General features: G+C 31.5%; 1 protein-coding gene across 1 annotated transcript; it reads right to left on the bottom strand.

Annotated features, from left to right (window-relative positions):
* Positions 1-1,761: 1,761 nt before the first annotated feature.
* On the bottom strand, positions 1,762-8,651 carry peb (pebbled). Its single transcript, XM_065507536.1, has 2 exons — positions 7,728-8,651; positions 1,762-7,394 (listed from the first exon to the last, which is right to left on the bottom strand). Exons 1-2 carry the CDS (start codon positions 8,529-8,531, stop codon positions 2,469-2,471), a joined length of 5,730 nt encoding a protein of 1,909 aa, XP_065363608.1. The 5' UTR covers positions 8,532-8,651; the 3' UTR covers positions 1,762-2,468.
* Positions 8,652-21,535: the final 12,884 nt, after the last annotated feature.

Here is a 21,535-nt window from a genome sequence, read left to right as displayed (position 1 = left end):
ATAAAGAATTTGTACTTTTTGAAAAGCTAGCCAAATATTTTAAATGAAAAAAACATTTATAATTTTTGATACCGACGGACGAATTTTTTATGTAAAATTCAACTTTAGGACAAAAATTCTCAAATTGCATACTCGATATCAAAATATAGTAACCTATTTTAGATGGCCCAATATGTTCTTAATTATCTTGTAAAGGGTTCCGATAACCCCGCCCCTATTATGGATATTATAGCCAAAAAACGAAAAAATCCCATTTTTGGGATTTTTCAAGATTTCTTTGGGAATTGCGGGATATTTGATAACAAATTTCAAAATTTGTTTCTATTTTTCCATTTTAAATAGAAAAATCTACATTTCATTAAAAAATATTCATAAATAAAATTTTATTTCAATTTGAAAAATTTGTATCTATGCAAAATTCCATAAAAAGCATTTTTTGTCATATTTTTCAAAAAAGTATTCCATGAATTTTTTAATTGTCAAAAGTTATATACATTTTTGAAAAGTAGACAAAATCCTCTATCCATTGATATATAACATGTCTACCTTATGTTTTTACGTGTCAAATAAATTAGGGAAAACTTAACAACTCGCTGAGAATTTCATTCAAATCGGCGTAAGGGTTTAGAAGTTACAGATTTATTTCCCTCTTTTTTTATTCTCGCAGGTATGGTAACTGCGATTTAAATTTTGCGGATTAATTTTGTTTGCTATAAATATGTTGGCGATTCAGCCAATTTATATATTGTTATGTATTTTAAATAAACCGGTTCAGACTATTGTATTTCAGATAATTTTAAATATATGAACAAAAGTTTTACTAAAATCGGTCAACGTTAACTTATAAATCATGAAGGTTAAAAGTCAAATAAAGGCCAAAAGGCGATATATACATTTTTGGATTGACTTTTATTAAACTTGAGAGAAATATACTTTAAGTCCATCGACTTTTATGAAACTTGAGAGAAATATACATTGAAACAGTTCCACCACCCATCCCAACTTTAGTTGAATTTAAAACAAATGTTTGAATTTATTTTTTATTGAATAATGAATTCATTCATATTTTATTTAAATTATTTATTTAGTTTGTTTAATTTTAAAATACAATTAATTAATTTAAATATAGTGTTGTAAATGTTTATGTTTTTGACAAATTTATTTTGGTTTTTTCATAAATATTTTGTTTATTTTATTAAAACTACATACACACAAAAAAATGCTTTGGTTATTGCTGTATAATTATTTTGTTTTTTATAATTAAAATTTAAGAAACAAAAGAAAAAAATTTTAAGAATATTTAAAAAAAAGTCATAAAGTTTTAAGAATTTTGAAACAAGAAAATTTACAAAATTTGTTTTTTTTTTCAAAATTTTTGAATAATTAAAATTAGTTATTTGTAGTTTTGTATATTAATAGTTTATTTATTACTATTTTGTTTGTTTATAAATATAATAAGCCACATAGCGGTTTCAGAAAGGCCTCACAATGTACAGGTTTCAATAGCTAATCACTAAATATTTAATTAAATCTACAGAATTATAATTATTTAAACTAAATTATGAGCTACATATGTATGTAAATAAGTAAGTAAATTTAAAATTATTTTTAAGGGGATTTAAATTTTGTTTTTGTATATTTGTAATACCATTTTAAGGCATTTTTGTTAGTTAATTAATTAAGTACTTAATTTGTAAGTCTTTGTATTTGAAAATTGTAAGCATTTTAAATGTAACTATATTATTTTATATTTTGATTACGTTTTATATTTTTTGAGAGAAAAAGTCTTTTTGTTTTTGCTTTTACAAAAAAATAAAATAATATTTTTATAAACTATTAAAGCGGTTGCACCGATTTTCATTGTTTCTTCAATATTAATATTTGTTCACAACGATTTTAAAATTGAATTCTTTGTTTTGTTTCTTTTTGTTTAAACTAACAAATTATATCTAAAATGTTTAATATTATTTAGATCTATGAATACTAGAGATAAATGTATGTAATTAAAACTAACTTATTCCATATTAAGTCTAAATAATTGTTTTTAGCTTTGGTTTTTGTTATATCATGTCTTTTTTGTGTTTGATGAATTAATTAATTTTAAGAACTGTTCAATAGAACTTTTGTTTCCATTATATGAAGAGAACATAAGCAATTGACTAGAGCGAGAGAGCGTATTAATAAGAGTAGGAGAATGAGAGAGAGAGAGAGAGGAAGAGACAATTACTAAAGTAATATCTGAGCAGATTCGAGACGATAAAATAAAGTAATGAAATCTCATTCAATCAAGTCCCAACAATTTGGCAGCTTCATAACATGAACCCATTTATTTTTCAGAAATAATATACTCCAACTATTAATTCCATTTTATAATAGCGGGGACCATTTTATGATTGGCTTCATACATGCAGTAATTAGAACCATGCTGACTGACTGAGAACAAACAATATAAAGAACTTATCTTTAATTTACTTGTCGACACCTAAAAATTTGGCCGCTTCATCAGGCGATGACATTAATTTGTTCAATATACCCTGATCACTAATTCCCAGCAAATTGCCAATTAAATCTGATGACTGTAGTGTGTTTGTCTCCTCTGAATTGTTTTCTTTACCATCGCGCAATGCATTCAAACTACCGTTTCTCCATTCGTTTGCCTTATTCAAAAGTTCTTGGAATTTTGAGCCCATCAATAGAGCATTAATGCTGGTACTGGGCATTGGCATGGCTGGTGAAGGCATTGTGCTTGGACTTTGTTCATCGTCAGAGTAATCAGAGCCGGAATTACCATTGGCCAAATTGTCATTGTTCGATTGACTGCCGTTCATGTGGAGGCCATTGTGTTTTTTCATGTGTCTAAGCATGCTGTGTTTTAGGGTGAACTTTCTAAAGCAGATTTCGCACTGGAATGGTCTTTCGCCGGAGTGGGTACGCATATGTCTACGGAGATCTTCAGTTGACCAGAAACGTCTCATGCAAAAGGCACAGATAACTTTACGATTACTGTAGTCGGGATATTTGCCACCTTTGCCGGCATCTTCGGTAGATCGTTGACGTTCATCCTCTTCGTTTGAAGTCATTTGAGCTGAGTCAGTTTCATTTTCGATGGCTCCCTTCGACAGCAGTAGAGCAAATTCCTGGGCATGCAAAGATTTGATATGTTCTAGGCACTGTAAGCGTTCAGAAAAGGAACTTTCGCACAAGTGGCATTTATAGGGCAGTTCTGATGAAGATACAGGATTAGCTTCGGGTTTTTGGTTGAATTGCTGTTGAAATTGTGCTACAGCCAAGTGTTTAAGGAATGCTTGTTTTTGTTGCTGTTCCTGTTCGAATTTTTGCTTTTCCATTTGTTCTTTCTCTAAACGTTCTCGTTGTTCTTCGGCTTTACGTTTGCGTTCCTCTTCATCACGTTCTCTTTGCATTCTCTCGATCTCTTCCACAGACTTGGGCAGAGGAATAGGTTCGGAAACGTCCTCAGTTGGTACATACACAGATACAGCAGACTCCACATCTCCATGTTTTCGCAAAAGATGACGATCACAATTACTTTTGGTAGTAAACAAGAGAGGACAGTGAGAGCACTTGAAGGGTTTTTGTCCCGTATGGGTGAGAATGTGTCTTCTCAAGGAACTGGACCAAGGGAACATACGTTGACAGTAGGGGCAATGGACTCGATTGGGTGCCAAACTATATGCTGACTTCTTTTTTGGTTTTTCAGTACTGATGGTATCTTCGGCTCCCGAATTATTACTTTCACTGGCTGAGGATGCCACTAAACCATCTTCATCGCTTGGCTCCATATGGTTGGCCACATCAGATGGACGGAAATAGTTGTTGAATGACACCGCATTGTTAGTGGCATTATCTACTAATTCGGAGACTGAAACTAAGTCTTGAGATTCATCTTTAAATGAAGAACTTGCCACTTCTTTTAAAAATTTTCCCACTGCTGGAGCTTGAGCAATCATCGATTTCATAGTATTATTGTTAGAGGTCACCGCAGGAGGTTCTGATGTTTTAGCAAATGAGCTGATATTTTGTCTGGCTTTAATGGCTTGTTCCAATATTGATTCAGCCACTTTTTTAGCCGATTCTTGGGGAGGGTCGGACTTGAGCTTAACTTCTTCAACAGTAGTGGGCAAATGACGTGATTCCAATTTATCTTCGCATTCAGTCAGCACCAAATCCTGTTCTTCATCTTCTTCCTGATCATCGGGAATTTCTTCAATGTCGTCTTCATCTTCTTCCTCCTCTTCATCGTCTTCATCAATTATTAACTTAGGTTCATCGTCTTCCATGGAACCATTGGGTGTACCGTTTTGACTTAGATGATGGCTATGATGGGGATTGAAACCAAAAAAGGGTGGTTGTCCATTGCTGAGATTAGGTCCTTGTTGAGAAAACATACTTGAATTGGCAACACTGTTGGAACCATGAGCCAAGGCTTGTTGTAGCAAATCGGTGTCTTTGCGAGCCTTAAGTTGTTGTGCCAATATGGCACATTTAACTTGATCCGAAATTGGAGAATGGGAACTCATGGAGGGTGGTGTAGAGCCATAATGAGCCTGGGCCACGGCAGCTTGCAAATGAGTGATGTTGTTCATATTAGCAGCACTGCTTGCTCCTCGACCACGCATAACATGATGTCCACTACGTTGACGCTGGGCATAGTACTGGGGATGTTGTTGTTTGACATGACGTTCCATATTGGAGCGCAAAGTAAAACGAGCTGAACAGTGTTCACAGGCAAAGGGACGTTCGGTACGATAACGTCTCTGTTTTTGTTTGGGCATGAATACACCATTTTTGAGCACCATTTTGATGGGACCATTTGAGAGCATTGTAGGCGGCAGATTTGGAGGATGTGAAGATGCTGGAGATGCCATCATATGTCTAGGCATAGATAAATGATTTGGATTTGGCGAAAGTAGACTCTTGGGTGATGACATTGAGGCCAATGTTGCTGAGTTAGACTTTTCCGTCATTAATGGACTCATTTGCGACATGGTTGAGGGGTTAATGGGATTCAGAGGTGTTGGAGTTGATGGCTTTTCCATATCGTTGGTTGGCAAATTTGCTGCTGCAACTCCGCCCATCATACGTGTCAGAATGGGTGCAAGTTTTTGAAAATCGGTGAAATTGTTGTTCATGAATGTGTTGGGCATAAAGAATGGAGGAAATTGGGGAAACAGTAGATTTCGATATAATTGCTGCATTAATTGATTTGGATCACTCAGTAATTGTTGCTGAGCTAAAAGCAATTGCTGGTGCTGTTTATCCAAAGCTGATGCATCCAATTTTGGGGCAGCCTCTGTAGGTAATATCTTGCTGTTAAGTATTTCATTACTAAGATTGACATCTGGTTTGGGTAATGATAACATAGGTAATGATGACTCAACCTTTTCTTCTTGGACTGGATGTTGGGGTGCACTGGGTTTTTTACTCAAATCCAAAACATCCATACTCATATCAATTGGGGCTTGAGATATATCAATGTTGCGTTTATCGTAGCTATCGTGATAGCCGGACGAAGCAGTTGATTTATCTAGCAATTCTTCTAGGTTTTTAACCTGAATCTTAACAGGTTTCGAAGAAGGACTATCGCCCGAAGTCAATCTTTCCTTGAGATGAGACACGGGAGTTGAACGATCTTTGGGCTGATGTTGATGATACGACATTAAATCACAATCATCTTCCAACTCGGATGAAAACATATGCAATTTTTTGGTAGTATCTTCGCAGGATGAATCTTCTGAAGGGTGGTAAATAATGGCACGTTTAACTTCCTCGCGAGTGGTTTTAGCATGGCGATTGCGCAAATGTCTTTCACAATTGGCTTTGGTGGTGAAGGCATAATTGCACACAGCACACTCATAGGGACGATCACCATTATGTGTACGCATATGGCGAATCAAGGCAGCCTTGTCACATATCGAATAGGGACACATGTTGCAACGGAACGGACCCGCGGGGCCAGCCTCACTCAAATGCACACGATTATGGCCTTTCAGAGCTCGTAAATTGGGATAAACTGCGGGACACAACTTGCAAGGAAATTCACCACGCAACTTCATTTTACGGAATTCCGAGGTGAAAGCATCTTGAGCTTCCTCTTCATCTCTGTCATAGCTGTATTGTGATGAAGGTGTATTTACCGATTGTTCAAAGTTCCTCAGTAAATTCGAATTGCTGGACGATGCTGTCATATTCAAAATCGATTGAATATCAGCCAAATCTTTGGAGTCATGAGCCGATGGTTCCGATTTGATGTCATCCTCAGTGAGATCTTGATTAAAATGCGAGGAATGTGAATTGCTATGGGCCATGGCATTCTTAAAGTGTTGAAATAGTTCATGTCGTTGTCTTACATGATCATCCGATTCCTCACGATCTTCTTCCCCATGATGATTTGAGCTTTCACTCAAACGACGATGCTTAACGGATAAATTAATGGACCCCTTAATATCCGCGGAGCAGGGATGGATGTTGAGCTGATGATGTGTGCGAAACAATACATCACAGTGTTTACATTTGGCTGGTATTTCCGGATGTTTATTATCCATATGCTGATCAAGGGCCAGATTATCCGTAAAATCTGTATCGTTGCAAACAGGACAAACAACTGATTCACGGGTTATTCTGCTTACCAGGTCGTTATGGTTGTCATGGGAGTTGATAGGTGAGGTGGTGGTGGTGTTGATATCTGGCCTCAAACGGCGTTTTAGTAGATCATGAGTGTTTTCCATAGAATCCACTATGTCTTGAGGCGGCTGATCTTCACTGTGTTTACGTTTATAGTTATTATTGTTAATTTTTAAATCATTATTGTTGTTATTATTTTGGTTGTCATTATCATTGTTGTTGTTGTTGTTATTATTGTTGGAAACATGGCCTGTTGACGAGTCTGATGAGCAGCCACCATCACTTTCATAACTTTCTAAGTTGGCGTTACCATTTAATTGTTTGCCATTAGCACCTGTTGCCTTTTGATTATCATCATTGTCAGCAGCGAAGACAGCGTTTGTTTCTGCTGCTGCTGCTGCTGCTGGTGATAATGGTGTTGCTGTTGGTGTTGCCGACGTCGTTGTGTCTGCTGCTGTTGTTGTTGATAATTTAACGCCTTCACTTAATTGTCCATTGCTTAATGTTGTTTTACTTACAGCTGGAGTTGATGTTGTGTTGTTACTATTATAATTATTGTTATTGTTTGAGTTGAACTTTGTTCCATTCGAGTTGCGTCGATGATGAGTATGCTGATGCTGCTTATGGGTACGCATATGACGATGCATATTCCCGTTTGTGGTAAATGTGAGATGACAATATTTACAATTGAATGGCCGTTCTCCCGTATGCACTAGAACATGACGATCCAATGATGAGGCAGATGAGAGCACCTAATAATGGCCCCAAAACAAACCGAAGCACAGACACAAAAGAAACCAAAAAGAAAAAGAAGAAAAAAAAAATAAATAAAGATTAGTTTTTAGATTGAAAAAAAAAATAAGTAAATGTTATAAATATATTTGTGTATCGCTTTATTGATAGGAAATGCCTTGATAATGGTTTGTCTTATCGCGCATGATTATTTTTGGTAAATATAGCCACACATATTCATAATCGTAAACACAACATTTCAGTTTAGTTTCGTTTACGTCCTTCTCATTTTACCACATACATAAATACTTATATAGAAAATTAAAAAAAAAATTATGAAACAAACAACTCACCTTAGAGCAAATACGGCAGGTAAAGTTCTCCGTATGACCTGAGGCGTAATTGTGACAGCGTATATGATTGGTGAATTGATGGGCCGTTTGTGAGACTGCATCACAGATGGGACACATATATTTCATATCCTCACGCTCTCCGATGCCCGATTCCGGACTAGAATTGCCATTGCTTTGGGGTGGCGATGAGGTATCCGAAGAACTGTTTGATTTTGCAACATTATTCGAGTTGGATAGATTTGTTGCGGCAACTGCCAACGCTGACGATGATGTATTATTCATCAACTGGCTATTGTTGCTGGTATCAACGAAACCCGACTCATCGCGATTCATCATGACAATGCGGTTGAAGCGGAATTTCTTGCGCAAAGAATTGGGATTATCAGCATTGTATTCTAACAGAACACTGGCTGTTTTATCCGTGAGGCTGCGACCGCTGAGACGACGCTTGTAATGCAATTGCTGACGTGGCTGTGAAGATTTCTCATCAGCCGATTCGTCTTCATCGTAGTCATTAGCATCATCAGACTCTTGCATGCGCTGATGCAGGCTAAGCTGTTGACCCTCCATGTCCGTTCTTTGACTTGATCTTGTTATGGAACTAACAGCGCAAGAAACTGTGGCATCACTTGTCACCACCGGCGTAGAGGTTACAGCATTTAATTGTTTACCTTCTTGCTCCAAATCTTCCAATGACGAGTAGGAGGAGGATGAATCTCTTCTTTCCATCTTAATAGGCGTGTTAGCTCTAGTGGTTTTTGGGCTGTTTTGGGCAGTTTGTTGGGCATTTGTGGCTACTAACATTTTGTTAATTTCGATGTTACGTTTTTTATTAAATTTATTTGCTTTGAAGATTGCGTTGTTTTGTGTGTGAGTAACTATTTTTTCTTTTGTGAAAAAAACAGGAAACTGAAAAATAATTGAAAAAAATATTGAATTATTATTTAAAATATTAGATGACTGAAGATTCATATTGATGATAAAAATTTTTACATAAAGTAGTTTTCCCATAAGTGTTTTTACATTAATGGAATTTTCTTATTCTTATTGTCCAAAAAGAACTTTATAAATAAATAATTTTAAAAGCTAAACTAAAGATATTTACGTTCTCCTATGGCTAAAGTCGTTGGGTAATTGATCACCACAAGCTGATCAAAACTTATCAAATGGTAAGAAACTGTTTGTGTTTCTTCCTTATCTAAAAACATAGAGATTACGAGAGAAATTTTTATCAGCCAACTCCAAAGAACGCAGTATCAAACACATTTTACCAATAAATGATAAAGTCACAACAGGAAGGTGAAATTTCTAAAGGGGATTATAAAAAAGCTAAACTGTTGAGAAATTATCTTAAATTGGTAATTTCTTTGTAGAGGTAGAGGCTTTTCTATAACAATTTAGACACATGTAGACCAACTTCAAATGAATGAAACTCTTGATTGATTGATCATATTTATGGCATAACAATTTCCGTTGTTATATTGATAAAGGAAAATTGTAGTAAAAGTATTTGGGCAGATATTTTTATTAAGAAATTTTATTTATTTAAAGAAAAGTGTTTGAGATAAAGTTTATATTAGTTGTAATAATATTGATTTGATATGGCTAAATTCATTTGTTGCTCAATATTTTTTCTATATAATTTGAAATTTTCTTAGATTTGCTAACAATTTTGAAAGTCATTGTAATTAACTTGAAATAGAGATAAAAAAATAAATATAGCAATTCAAAAAAAAATTAAACATCACTTTGGAATTTCATGAAAAATTTTAGAAATTTTAAATAGTATTAATGAAACCTCCATATTCGTAAACAATTTTAAAATATATCAAAAATTTATAAAACAAATTTTTTTTGGAAACTTGATCAATTTAATAATTTCTAAAAAAAAAATTCGATTTTATCATAATTTATGAATGAATTTGATAACTTTATTTTGTTTTTCCAATAAATCACATATTATTTTTTATTTATTTTATTTATAACTAAATTTTATTTGAGTTTTACGCAAAATTTTCATTAATTTGGTTTAAATTTTTCGAATTTTAAAACATTTTTGGTTTTTTTAATTTATTGAATTCATTTTCAAAATATTTTCTTTTGCATAAAAATATTGAAATTTTTTGTACAATTTTGTACTATATTAAGAAAATTTTAAATGTTTGGTTCAAAAAACCAATGATTTTATTCAAATTTTATTTAAAATTTAATTTTTTAATGAAATAAGAATGAAGAACTAATGGGTCTATGTGGCGAAAGTACCGTATAAATAATGAGTTCATTAGAAAAATTGTGTAGATTTGAAAGAAATATTCATATTTTCATAAACTTTTTTTTGGTTCCAAATTTGTAAAAAAAATAATTTTGTAAAAAAATTATGAGATTCAATATTTGTTTTTAAATTTAATATTTTTTTTCATATTTTGTTTTAAAAATCCATTTTAAAAATTTTATTTTGAAATTTTTTTTTAAAAAAACTGAATTTTTTACATTTTCAATATCTATACAGTGTTTATAACAAAAACTTTGTATTTCAATTAGGAGCAGTAACAAATAAAAATAGATTAACAGTAAATCAAATCACACTAAGGGTTTGGAAAACTTACACTCTGAACTTTATGACAGTGACAAAACTATAACAAAACTGAAAATTTATAAATTTTTTGATTGAAATTGATATTATTGATATTGTCATTGTCATAAAGTTCTGAATACTGGATTTAGTTCGATTTTAATGTGTGTAACATTTTTAAGTTTAGTTTGAAAATTTTTAAAAAATATATTCGAGTTAAAAAATATATAGAGGCTTTTGACGTACTGACACTTAACTTTCATTTGCCGCTGGCAAACCTAAATTTGTTAGCATACGGACAAATGCTAAAGTTTTCATAAAAATTACTATGGTAAATGAAAGTAAATTAGCAATAAATAAATGAAAGTCAAGTTCCAAAATTGTTAACATATTGAAATTTGTGTTTAATTTTGAAAATAATTTCAATATAAACAAAAAAACGTAGTATGTAGATTATATTTTACATGATTCTAAGCAGAATGTAAATAAATTTTAAACAAAAAGAAAGATTTTTTTTTAAGTTTAAAAATAAAAAATTAAATGATGGAAAAATTTGCATAAAAATCTAAAAAATTTTATTTGAATTTTTTTTTTTAATAAAACTAAAAGAAAAAAATACAGTGAATACAATTTAGCTAAAAATTATTTTTCCTATCAAATAATTTAGAATTAAAAAAAAAATTGTGAAAATGAATCAACATTTTCAGTTTTTTTTAATAATAAAACTAAAAGAAAAAATTATTAAAAAAAAGAGTAAATAAATATCTCAGAATTCAGAAATTTTGTGAAAAGTTTGGCAACAGCTCACCCCAGTAATACTTGATATACAAATTTGAAAATAATCCATTAAATGTGTAGGTAGGTAGTTTAAACTTTTTTAAACACTTTTCAATAAAACAGTTCTTATATTATTATTATTTTTAGATAATAAAAAGTTGATTATTACCTTTTTTCACTTTGTAATTTGTAATTATTTTTTTTTTTGGAAAAAATCACAGTTTAATAAAAATTGTATGCAACATTTTGTTTGAGTGTGTTTTTTCAATATAATCCGTTAGTATGGCATTGAGGTAGTAGATATTTTTTTATTTTTTATTATTATTTTATAATAATATTTCTTTATTTTGTTTATTAGTAAAACAATACACTATTGCACCATATTTTATTTAAGAATGCACTATAATTTCTTGCGTTTGTTTTTCTTTTTTCAATTGAAATGAGCAATGAATTTTGTTTTATTTTGAAGTAAATATTTAAGATGCTCCGTTATATTTTATTGAAGTTGAAATATTTTTGAATTTTTCTTTTAATTTTTGTTCAGCATTAAAAATGTTATTCCGTTTTGTTGTATCTACGTTCACGAGCGCACACTTAATGATTGCTGATGTACTCAAATTGTAAACCTTAAGTTGCGTTTGTAGTTTGATCTCACTTTAAACTTGCTGCTTATACTTGTTGTTGTATGTTTGTTTTTTTTTATTATTATTATTTTCTCAACGTATCCGTTACACGTACAAAATTTCTTAGTTTTCTTTTCTCAAATTTTGAAATTTATTTCCGTTTTCGTTTTTCTTATTTTTTGTTTAATGACTTAATATTTTTGGTTTTTTCTTATTTTGTTTTAATTCTATATGTAACTTAAGCTAAATAATGTTTAAGTTCTAAATTTTGTATTTCATAAAATGTATGTATGAATTTTTTTTATATAATATTATTTGTATTTTGAGTATCCTTTATAGCTTGTTTGGCAGATGAAACTCAACTGAATTGAATCTGCCGTCAGGGAGTTGTATTTAAAGAAAAATATGCCCTCGACTTGTAAAAAACACACATCTCTCAATTTAATCCCTCGGTTTTGTAGTGACTGCTGCAGCAGCAGCAACATTTGCACCACAACCACCACCACCACTAACAGAGTATCTCAAAAATACATACAACAGCAACAATAACAACAACAACAGCAGCAATGTACAACAAGAAAATATCTTTAAGAGGATTGTCTCATTAGAGACGTGACTCTATGAGCCATAAATTCAATGTAAGTGTGACAGAGCCAGCAAAGAAATACAATTTCAAATGAAAATATATCCAACACACACTCTCACAATTTACCCACACCACTAAACCACACAACTAAAAACCAAAACAGAGAGTTGAATTATAAAAGAGAGTCTTATTTCTTACTCATTTGAAAACCAACACCGTTACATTTACCTCTATCAGATAAATTGTTTGTATGTATTGGTAGCAACCTCAAATATTTGAAAGCCGTTTAGAAAATTAATCTTTTAGATACAAAATGTAATTTTTTTTTTTTGAGAAAACTTCTTAACTTTAAGCAATATGGTCATAGGCCAGTTGTGACAGGAATTGTAAAGAATTTATTCCTAATTTCGTTTTAACCGTTTTCAAGTCATAATAAACGTTAAAATTAATTTATTTGGAACGAGCTGTTTAGTAGATATTGAATTTAAATGAATTAAAAACTGCATTTAATTGAGAATGTAAATTTACAAATACCTATGTATATATGTAGTTTGTTAAACAATTCTAGCATATATGTATTTACACACAGAAATCTTAAACACAAATAAGGACAAAGATTTGTTAAACTTTTTGCACCATTTTCTCAATCTCTGGTTATTTTTTACTGTGACGATATACTAACAGTTCTCATGCAAAAATTATATTAAAATTAGATTAATTCTTAATATCAAGCTGGTTGTTGTTATTGAAAAAGATAAATTTTATAGAAAATATCAAGTTTAGCTACCATTAATTCGAAAATACCATTTCAGCTCGACTGCCGTTACTGCTATCGAAATAACCTCAATGAGTACTTCGATACACGCAGAGAAAAAATATAATTGGGTATGGTTACTATAACCATTTCAATAATGTTACAAGTTTTTTAACTATATTATAGTCACAGTAAAATTATTCATCATAAATATGGTTGCCACAAACATATATTTGTTTACTGTAACCATATATATGGTTGATACAATCATGTAAATAGTTACTGTGACTATAATATTGTTAAAAATCTTGTAACACTATTTAAATGGTTACTGTAACCATGCCCAATTATATTTTTTCTCTGCGTGTAGAACAGACGATAGTGTGCTGGACTATCAATCCAAGGGTTGCGGGTTAGATTCCCTCTATGTATTTTAGATTTCTTTTTTTTCAGAAAAGATCTTGAAAGAAATTATTTTTATGAAAAAAAATTCTTTAAAAAAGTTTTGGTAAACAGATTTTTTCATTCCTTAAAATTTTAGGGATTTATTGGCATTAAGTAAGCTATCTGGGGTTGTTGAAAATTATTTTAAAAGAAAATTAAGATATTCAAAAATCGAAATTTCCATCGAAAAACTAAGTTCGGTTATCGCAACCAAACATATTTTCTCTATATGACAAAAACAGAAAAATATTTATTTAAAACAGGAGAATTAACTTTTCTAGTAGACCGATTTATACTAATTGAAATTTTAAGTTCTTAAATTAATTATTAAGATGCTTAATACACATCTGCTCAAAATAATAGATACACCTAATTGGAAAAAATTTAAATGGCGGTAACATTGAAAATTTCCTCGCAAGCGTTAAGAATACATCATATTATTAAAATTTCTATCTGGCAATGTCATGTCAGTCAAAAATCTGCAACTATTTGCTTTCATGTTGATTTTTAAAAACGAATTTATTTGAATTACAAAAAATTATTTGCTCATAAAAATAGATACACATCAGTAATTTGTAATTTGTTTATATACAATTTTTTTTTTGTGCAATTTTTTGTTCCTATTTACGTGAAACAGTAAGTATAATTTAAATTTTAGCAACAATTTTATAAAAAATAGGACTCTTTTGAAGAAAATGGGACGAAATCATCATTGTACCGAAGATGAGAAAAAAATTTTTCAAACGATGAGAAATCAAGGAAAATCATTACGGGAAATAGTAAAGAGCATAGTAAGATCTTTACATTTTGTCCAAAATGCTTTATCTAAAAAACAAAAAAGAGAAACTCGCGGTAGACCAAAGAAAACCAGTCCAGAAACAGATAGGCGGATCGTCCTTATGGTTAAAAAAGACCCTTTCATATCATCGAAAGCTATTTCTGCGGAGCTATGTAACGAAATCAGTCCACAAACATTTCGTCGTCGTCTTTTACAAGCTAAATTGCCGGGAAGAATTGCCAGAAAAGTGCCACTAATGCGCCAAAAAAATATCAAGACAAGATTAGAATTTGCTAAAGAGCACTTACAATGGTCCGGGTGTGAAGGCGAAAAAAAATGGAGAAATATTTTATGGAGCGACGAAACAAAAATAAATTTGTTTGGAAACGACTGCCAAAGAAATGTACGCCGACCAAAAGGAAAAGAATTCCACGTTAAATTTACAAAAAAGACGGTAAAACATGGCGGGGGAAACATAATGGTTTGGGGTTGCTTTTCATGGAATGGTGTTGGTCCGATATTCCGAATAGAAGATACCATGAATGCTAGTGAGTATAGAGACATATTGGAAAACGTAATGCTTCCATATGCATCGGAAAATATGCCATTAATATGGACATTCCAGCAGGACAACGACCCAAAACATAGTTCAAGATTAGTTAAAAACTGGTTCTTGGAGAATAACGTACCTGTTTTAAGCTGGCCCAGCCAATCCCCTGATTTAAACCCAATAGAAAACTTGTGGAGTGAATTAAAGATAAGGCTTTCGAAGGAAGTTTTCAAAAATAAAGACGATTTATGGGAGAAAACGCAAAAAATATGGTACGAGATTCCATTGGAGAAGTGTCAGAACTTGATATCCAGTATGCCCAGAAGAGTGGAGAAAGTTTTACAAAACAAAGGTGGATATACTGGATACTAGCTTTACTTTAATAATAAACTAATTTTTTTAAGATAAAATTTATTAGCTTTTGTTTAATAAGAATTTTTAAAAATGTATCTATTATTATGAGCACCAAATTTTTCGAAATTTAAGAAATTTAATTTACTTTATAATATTTATTATTAATTATGAAATATTTTGTTTTTGTTTTTTACTCTCCTTTTAACTATAAATAAAAATCGACTGAATTTTTTTTATAATTTTACAATATACCATTATTTTTTTTCGTTTTTAAAAAATAAATTTTGGTGTATCTATTATTTTGAGCAGATGTGTATATCAACTTCGAAGGATATTTATATTTAGAGAAAATAATAACAAAAGTACTGGTTTAAATTCTGATTTGAAAAAGTTATATTTCGCAACGATTTGCGGTAGTACATTTTTGCGGATATTTTCATTCCTTTGAACTCGCAGTAACAGTTTGAAAGGAAACTTGAAGAGATGCCTGTGCATAGGTTAAATGAGGCCCAGAGCCTGGCATAATTGTGATACCATTTTAGTACTGACTAGAGCTCGTTTTGAATCACATAACATGCTTCAATTAAATAACTAGTAGGTCAAACAGTTCTGCGAAGATAGCCGATTCTACAAAAAGTATTCCTTTGCTTCCCAATGCGGAACAGTAACATAAGACGCGTTCAATACTCTTTTCAATGGTCTCATATCCGTAGCAGCAACCTGTAGCTACGTATACCACTTAATTAAACATTGTCTAGTTCTTACAGACATCCGAAATGAAAAGATCGTCAAATATTCAGTCCTAATGATCCTGACTATACCTTTGTAAAATTGTATAGTAAACGGAATTCGTCTTTACTGTTTTTGTAACAGCTACAACTATACAATTTGTCATCTGTTTTCACACAAAAGACAAAGTCAAAGAGTTGTGTTACTTCTATCGGATAAAATAAATCCATAAATCCTCTGGAAGTATTCTTGACTGGACAGGCTTACCTCATCAGTACTTACCACATTATTCCAGTAATTACTATTCTATTCCAACGATTTTTGATTTTGAAACATAAAGCACATATAGCTCCACTACCTACTGGTTCTTCCATGATTCCGTTTTCGTAAGTAAGAAGTAGGTATGTTACACACTCAAAGCTATCTTCAATGAATCGAGAGATAAATATCGATGACATATCAATGGAACGCGACAATACTGCTGATGATGAATGACCAGTTTCCTCAAAACATTTTACGCACAATAAACTAAATTGCCAAAGACTCCACATACGCTCTGGTAAAGTCCGAAAATGTTCATTTGTTTCTATGAAAAATTGATACAAAAAACTACTAGTTACGTGACAGGTTAATTGCGTACTGGAATTACTTCTAAAAAATTTTTAAAAAGTTATTATCAAAATTGGGACATAAATAATACAAAACTAAACGAATTTAATTACTTTTTACCGAATCACAATTATCTCAAATTAAATATTTGCATATTTTGCTATTCTTTGGAGGCTATTCGAAAAAGTCTATATAAATCTATTACCATCCAAAACAATTATTATCAAAAATACAACTTTTAATTTTTTCATCCTACATCTATTCTCTTTGAAATTCTCAGCGTTCCACGCAATTTTCCAGCATTTCCGACTTATTTAGTAAGTATTTTTTACTCAGTAATTTTAAAGTGATAAAATTTCCGCATTGAAATTGCACTAAATTAGTAACACTATTATCACATGATCTAAATTTGGGAAATAATATATAGCGGTATATAAACTCTTTGATTAATTCGTCTGTTGTGATTCATACTATGGTGATTCATTAGCCAATTTTAATTTTTTTAAATAATTGATAAGTACATAATTATTATAGGAAAATTGCAATTTAAAAAATTACAGATTATGAAGGTTAAAATTAGAGTTATTACAAATTAAATCACCACTTATCATCCATAAAATGTTATTTCTTTGTTAACAGTAAAATATGCAAGTTCAAGGTCAAAGATCGGCGACTAGAACATACCCTTAATAATCACCTAAACCACCCCAATTTTTTGTTTTGAATTTAGAAATATTTAAATTTTCAAAGGAGGTCAATTGAGTTAATTTTGACCAGTACCATTAGTAGGGAATTTACATACACAACATTTACAATTCAAAATATTTGATGTAACACAAGGGATCCAATATTTATATATAATTCATTAATGAAATAATGTTTTAAAGGTCTGTCTAAATAACATTATAGCTGCTAGTCTTAGTTAAAAATTCTTATATTTTTTTAGTATTTCTTTCAGCAAGATACGCATGTCTGTAAATGCGTATCTACTCGTACGTATAACACATAATTTTCTTTTTATTTAAGAAAAAGAAACTAACAGATACTCACACATAATGTAATATAATATATACATCAGTAATGCATATATGTACATACAAATATACATAGATACATACTAGTGAACTGAGTACATATGTATAATAAAAATCTAAAAAGGCAACTAGCAGACCATTAGTGCTCTCTAAGAATCAGCAGTCATCTCTATTGATGGAAATAAAAAGTATCTTGACCAAAAAGGAAAACCTGTTTCCATTCAAATGTTAGACAATGATTGTGTGTGTTTGTGAGATACAATACATATGTATGAATGTATGTGATTGTATTGTATCTGTGTTTGTCCCCATGCCTTAATCTTAAAGAGGGGAGGTCTAAACTCTAAAATGCTGGCTGGCTTGGCTGGCTGGGTATTGATTATTCACACAAAACAAAACATCAGCACTAGTAGCAGCAAAAACAAGAAAATCTACAGCAACAATAATAACATACATACATTCTCGTAGATACAAATGAAATGAAATACATAAATATAAAGCACAAGAAGAACTAAAAGATTAACAAAAACAATTGTATAGAAATCTTGTCGAGATAGAAAGAGAAGAGTAACCAATGAAGAGGAACGTTGATTTTTTTTTGTTATTTATTTTGTTGTTGAGTTTTCATTACATGTAACAAACGGTCGAGGTGCTGCTTGTTCTTTTGGTGTGTTGTAGCAGAAGAAGTGGAAAAAAATGGTGGTTTAAATTTATTATTGTGTGGCGGCTGCCAGCAGCAGTAGCAAGCAGCAGTTCAAGAAACTAAAAAAATAAATTGAATTTTATCTACATTTAAATACATGCAGACAAATATTTATATACATACTTATTTATGTACATATGTATTTGTATTTATGCTTTAATGTATGTTATTTTACTTTTTTCTGTTTTTTTTTGTAAAATGTGGTATCCCTTGGATACTTTAAATGTTTGTTAGGTGTTTGTTAGATACAATTTCTTAAGAGGAAATTAAATTATAAACTTAAAGTGCTGATAAACTTTTATTTTTTTTGTAGCCAAAAGTTGTGTGCCATAGAATAAGGGAAACATGAAATTTGAATTAATAAAGATTAATACCTTCTTTATTAATTCAGCAATTTTGTTTAAAAAATAAATTGCATTATTTCAATTTCAATAATATTGAAAATATGCAAAATAACAGTTGATTCATTTAGAGTTTCTTTTTTAATTTGAAATACAACACTTTAAATAGAATTGAATGCCAGAATCATTATTATGACCCGAGAACATTTACATTCTCAAGATAATTTAACCGCGTTTACGCTGTAGTGGTTCATTTGGTCACTTTATTAGCTGTATCTAGCGTATTACGCAAATAATGCCTAGTCTGGAATCATAGCTGGCTTATCGGCGAAGACTTTTGACTTCACATAACCCCAAATGAAAAAATTACGCAATATAGGCGGCCATTTGACAATTGGCTCATAAGATTGACGATGCAAACCATATATTGCTCGAAAAGCAGATTTTCGTAATACAGCTGAATAATAGAGACTCTGTTGAGTTGTTAGACTTTCCCCGATGAATTGTAAAACAATGCTAAATATGATCACAATATGACGACAGTCACGGGTTCTAACAAAATTTCATATTGTAATGGTGTGTGCATGGGGTCTTCTGGAATAACGTAAAAATGTTCGAGTATCGGAATCAAGTTTGTTAATTTTATCACAACACATTTTATTAAAGCTCCTATAGATAAGTGAAAAGCAACCCAAATTGATCGATACTCCAAGAAATCAATCAAGTTGGTTTTCCTATAGTCACCGATAAGTAACTTCGCCCTCTCCTGTACTTGATCGAAAAGCTTCAAAATTTACTTTGACCCAAACATGGGAGTTGTGTAGCTTTTTGAGGCCAAGTGTAGACGATATAAATAGTAAGCAGATTAGACGGAGTAACAGTTTCAATAAAACCAGACCCTTGAGGTTGCAAATGAAAAATGTAGAAATTACAAACGGAATTATCAGTAACTGAAGCAGGTTAAAGCCGAGCAAAACTTTCAAACACTCACATTCGGTCTGAGAGATGATGTGCAGTAGACCGTACCTCAAAAACAAAATTCGTCATACACCCCCTAATAAAATGCAGTTCTGCAAGACAGTTTCGATTTTTTTCCCCGAACGTTTTTTTGTTATATCTTTGCAATTTACAGTCGGATCTTAAAGTATGATATATCATTGTTTTTGTCTCGGGAAGACAAATCTTTTGCACATTGACCTCAAGTATCCCGTTCTAATATTTAACCACCAGATATTTGTTCCTACCACCCTAATGTACCACACTAATGTCAGAAAATTTAAGCTCGCAAAAAACCATTAAACTTTTGCTAACGAAGTAATTCGATATTACCTCCACAGAAAAGTCTGCATTTACCGTCGGATGTAAAAGTATGATGTAACGAAATCGTGTTTTTTTTTGTCAATGATAATTCGACAATATTTTGTACAAGCTTTTCTATTGCTCCAAGGACGAAGTCTATTGAATTTTTTTCCTAGCCCCCATATATTTGCCCTATCTGAAAATAGTTGAGCTCTCATAAATATCTTAGTTATGTAGATATCCAAACGAAATACAGCACAAATATGTAAGCCGAAATCGCACCACCAAATTTTGTAAGGATCGGTCAATAATTAGTCATAGCTACCATATAAGGCACACTTCCGAAAATCGCTTTAACTAGGATCAATTTCTTAAAAATAAGTTATATATATACAGAAGTCATTTCCCCAAATTCATCATAGGCATAGCTCCTATATGAGGCCCACATCTGAAAATCATTTTAACGAGATTTCTTAAAAATTTTGGTATTCAAATCCAGCTCCCATATACATTTTAAAAGATAACTGTTTATAATCATCTTCTAGGTATAGGGTATCATATGGTGGGGCTTGACCGACTATACTTATTTACTTGTTGTTATTGTTTTAGCATAATTAAACTTTAAAGTATTTCTGAAGGAGTTATCGAATTACTTCGTTAAAAGTTTAATGATTTCTTGCGAATTTTAATTTTCTGAGATTACGGTGGTAGGAACACAGATCTGGTGGATAATTAGTAAAACGGGATACTTGAGGTCAATGGCCCTTCGAAAGAAAGAAACATTTTTGGGGATTGCGTAGTCACAATAATGGACTGTGACTTTTTATATGAATAGATTAAGTAAAAGCGATTTAACGTGAATAAACATTGCGATCTGGAACTTTCTGTACCTTATACGACTTCAATCCAGCATTAGTTTTAGCTCTGCTCACAAAATAATCAGTGCATTTACCTTTATAAGCTGCTTTTCTGCTCATCGAAAGAGTTGTTCGACTTCTTTTGCCTTACCAATATCTGTTAGACCTTTTTTCTTCCAGACCCAGGTTTTCTTTCAATGTTCAAGTCTTCCTATAGCGTTTGAAACAGATACTTTTTTCGCTGTCCATTTTGATCGAAATGACATTTGAAAATGAATGATTTAGAAAAGATAATATGTGATATATTTTTAAAAGCTGACGTGATTAAAAAAATAATAATTGGTTGGACCAACTTTATGTATTAGATTAGACTCACTCTTTATGTATTAGAGGATCGTCATTTATGATTAAAAGCAACCAAAATACTTTTATTTACATTAAGACTCATCTCAACTCGCAAACTAATTTGCTCCCTGGCCTGGCAAAGGTGATAAGAGAATAATTAACTTGCAATAATGTAATTTTCCAAATGTCGCAAGTCGCGACCCTTTTCCCTTCAATTTCTTTTTTTAGCAATTACACAAATGTTTGTGTGCCTGTCTTCTTATTGTCTGGACCTTGAGTGAAAAATTAAACAAACAAAACAAAAAAAATACAGGCAAACTTCCCTATTTTTCCAACCATTTGTAGTGGAAATTTTCTTATGAACATCATTATCACGCATATAATGATCATCACAATGTGCAGCTAAGCAACGACTTTCCTTATGCTGATCTGATGATGGTTGGTGTATTTATT

The sequence above is a fragment of the Calliphora vicina genome, chromosome 4 (genome assembly GCF_958450345.1).
Source record: "Calliphora vicina chromosome 4, idCalVici1.1, whole genome shotgun sequence".
Taxonomy (NCBI): domain Eukaryota; kingdom Metazoa; phylum Arthropoda; class Insecta; order Diptera; family Calliphoridae; genus Calliphora; species Calliphora vicina.
This window is presented reverse-complemented; position numbering and strand designations above follow the sequence as displayed.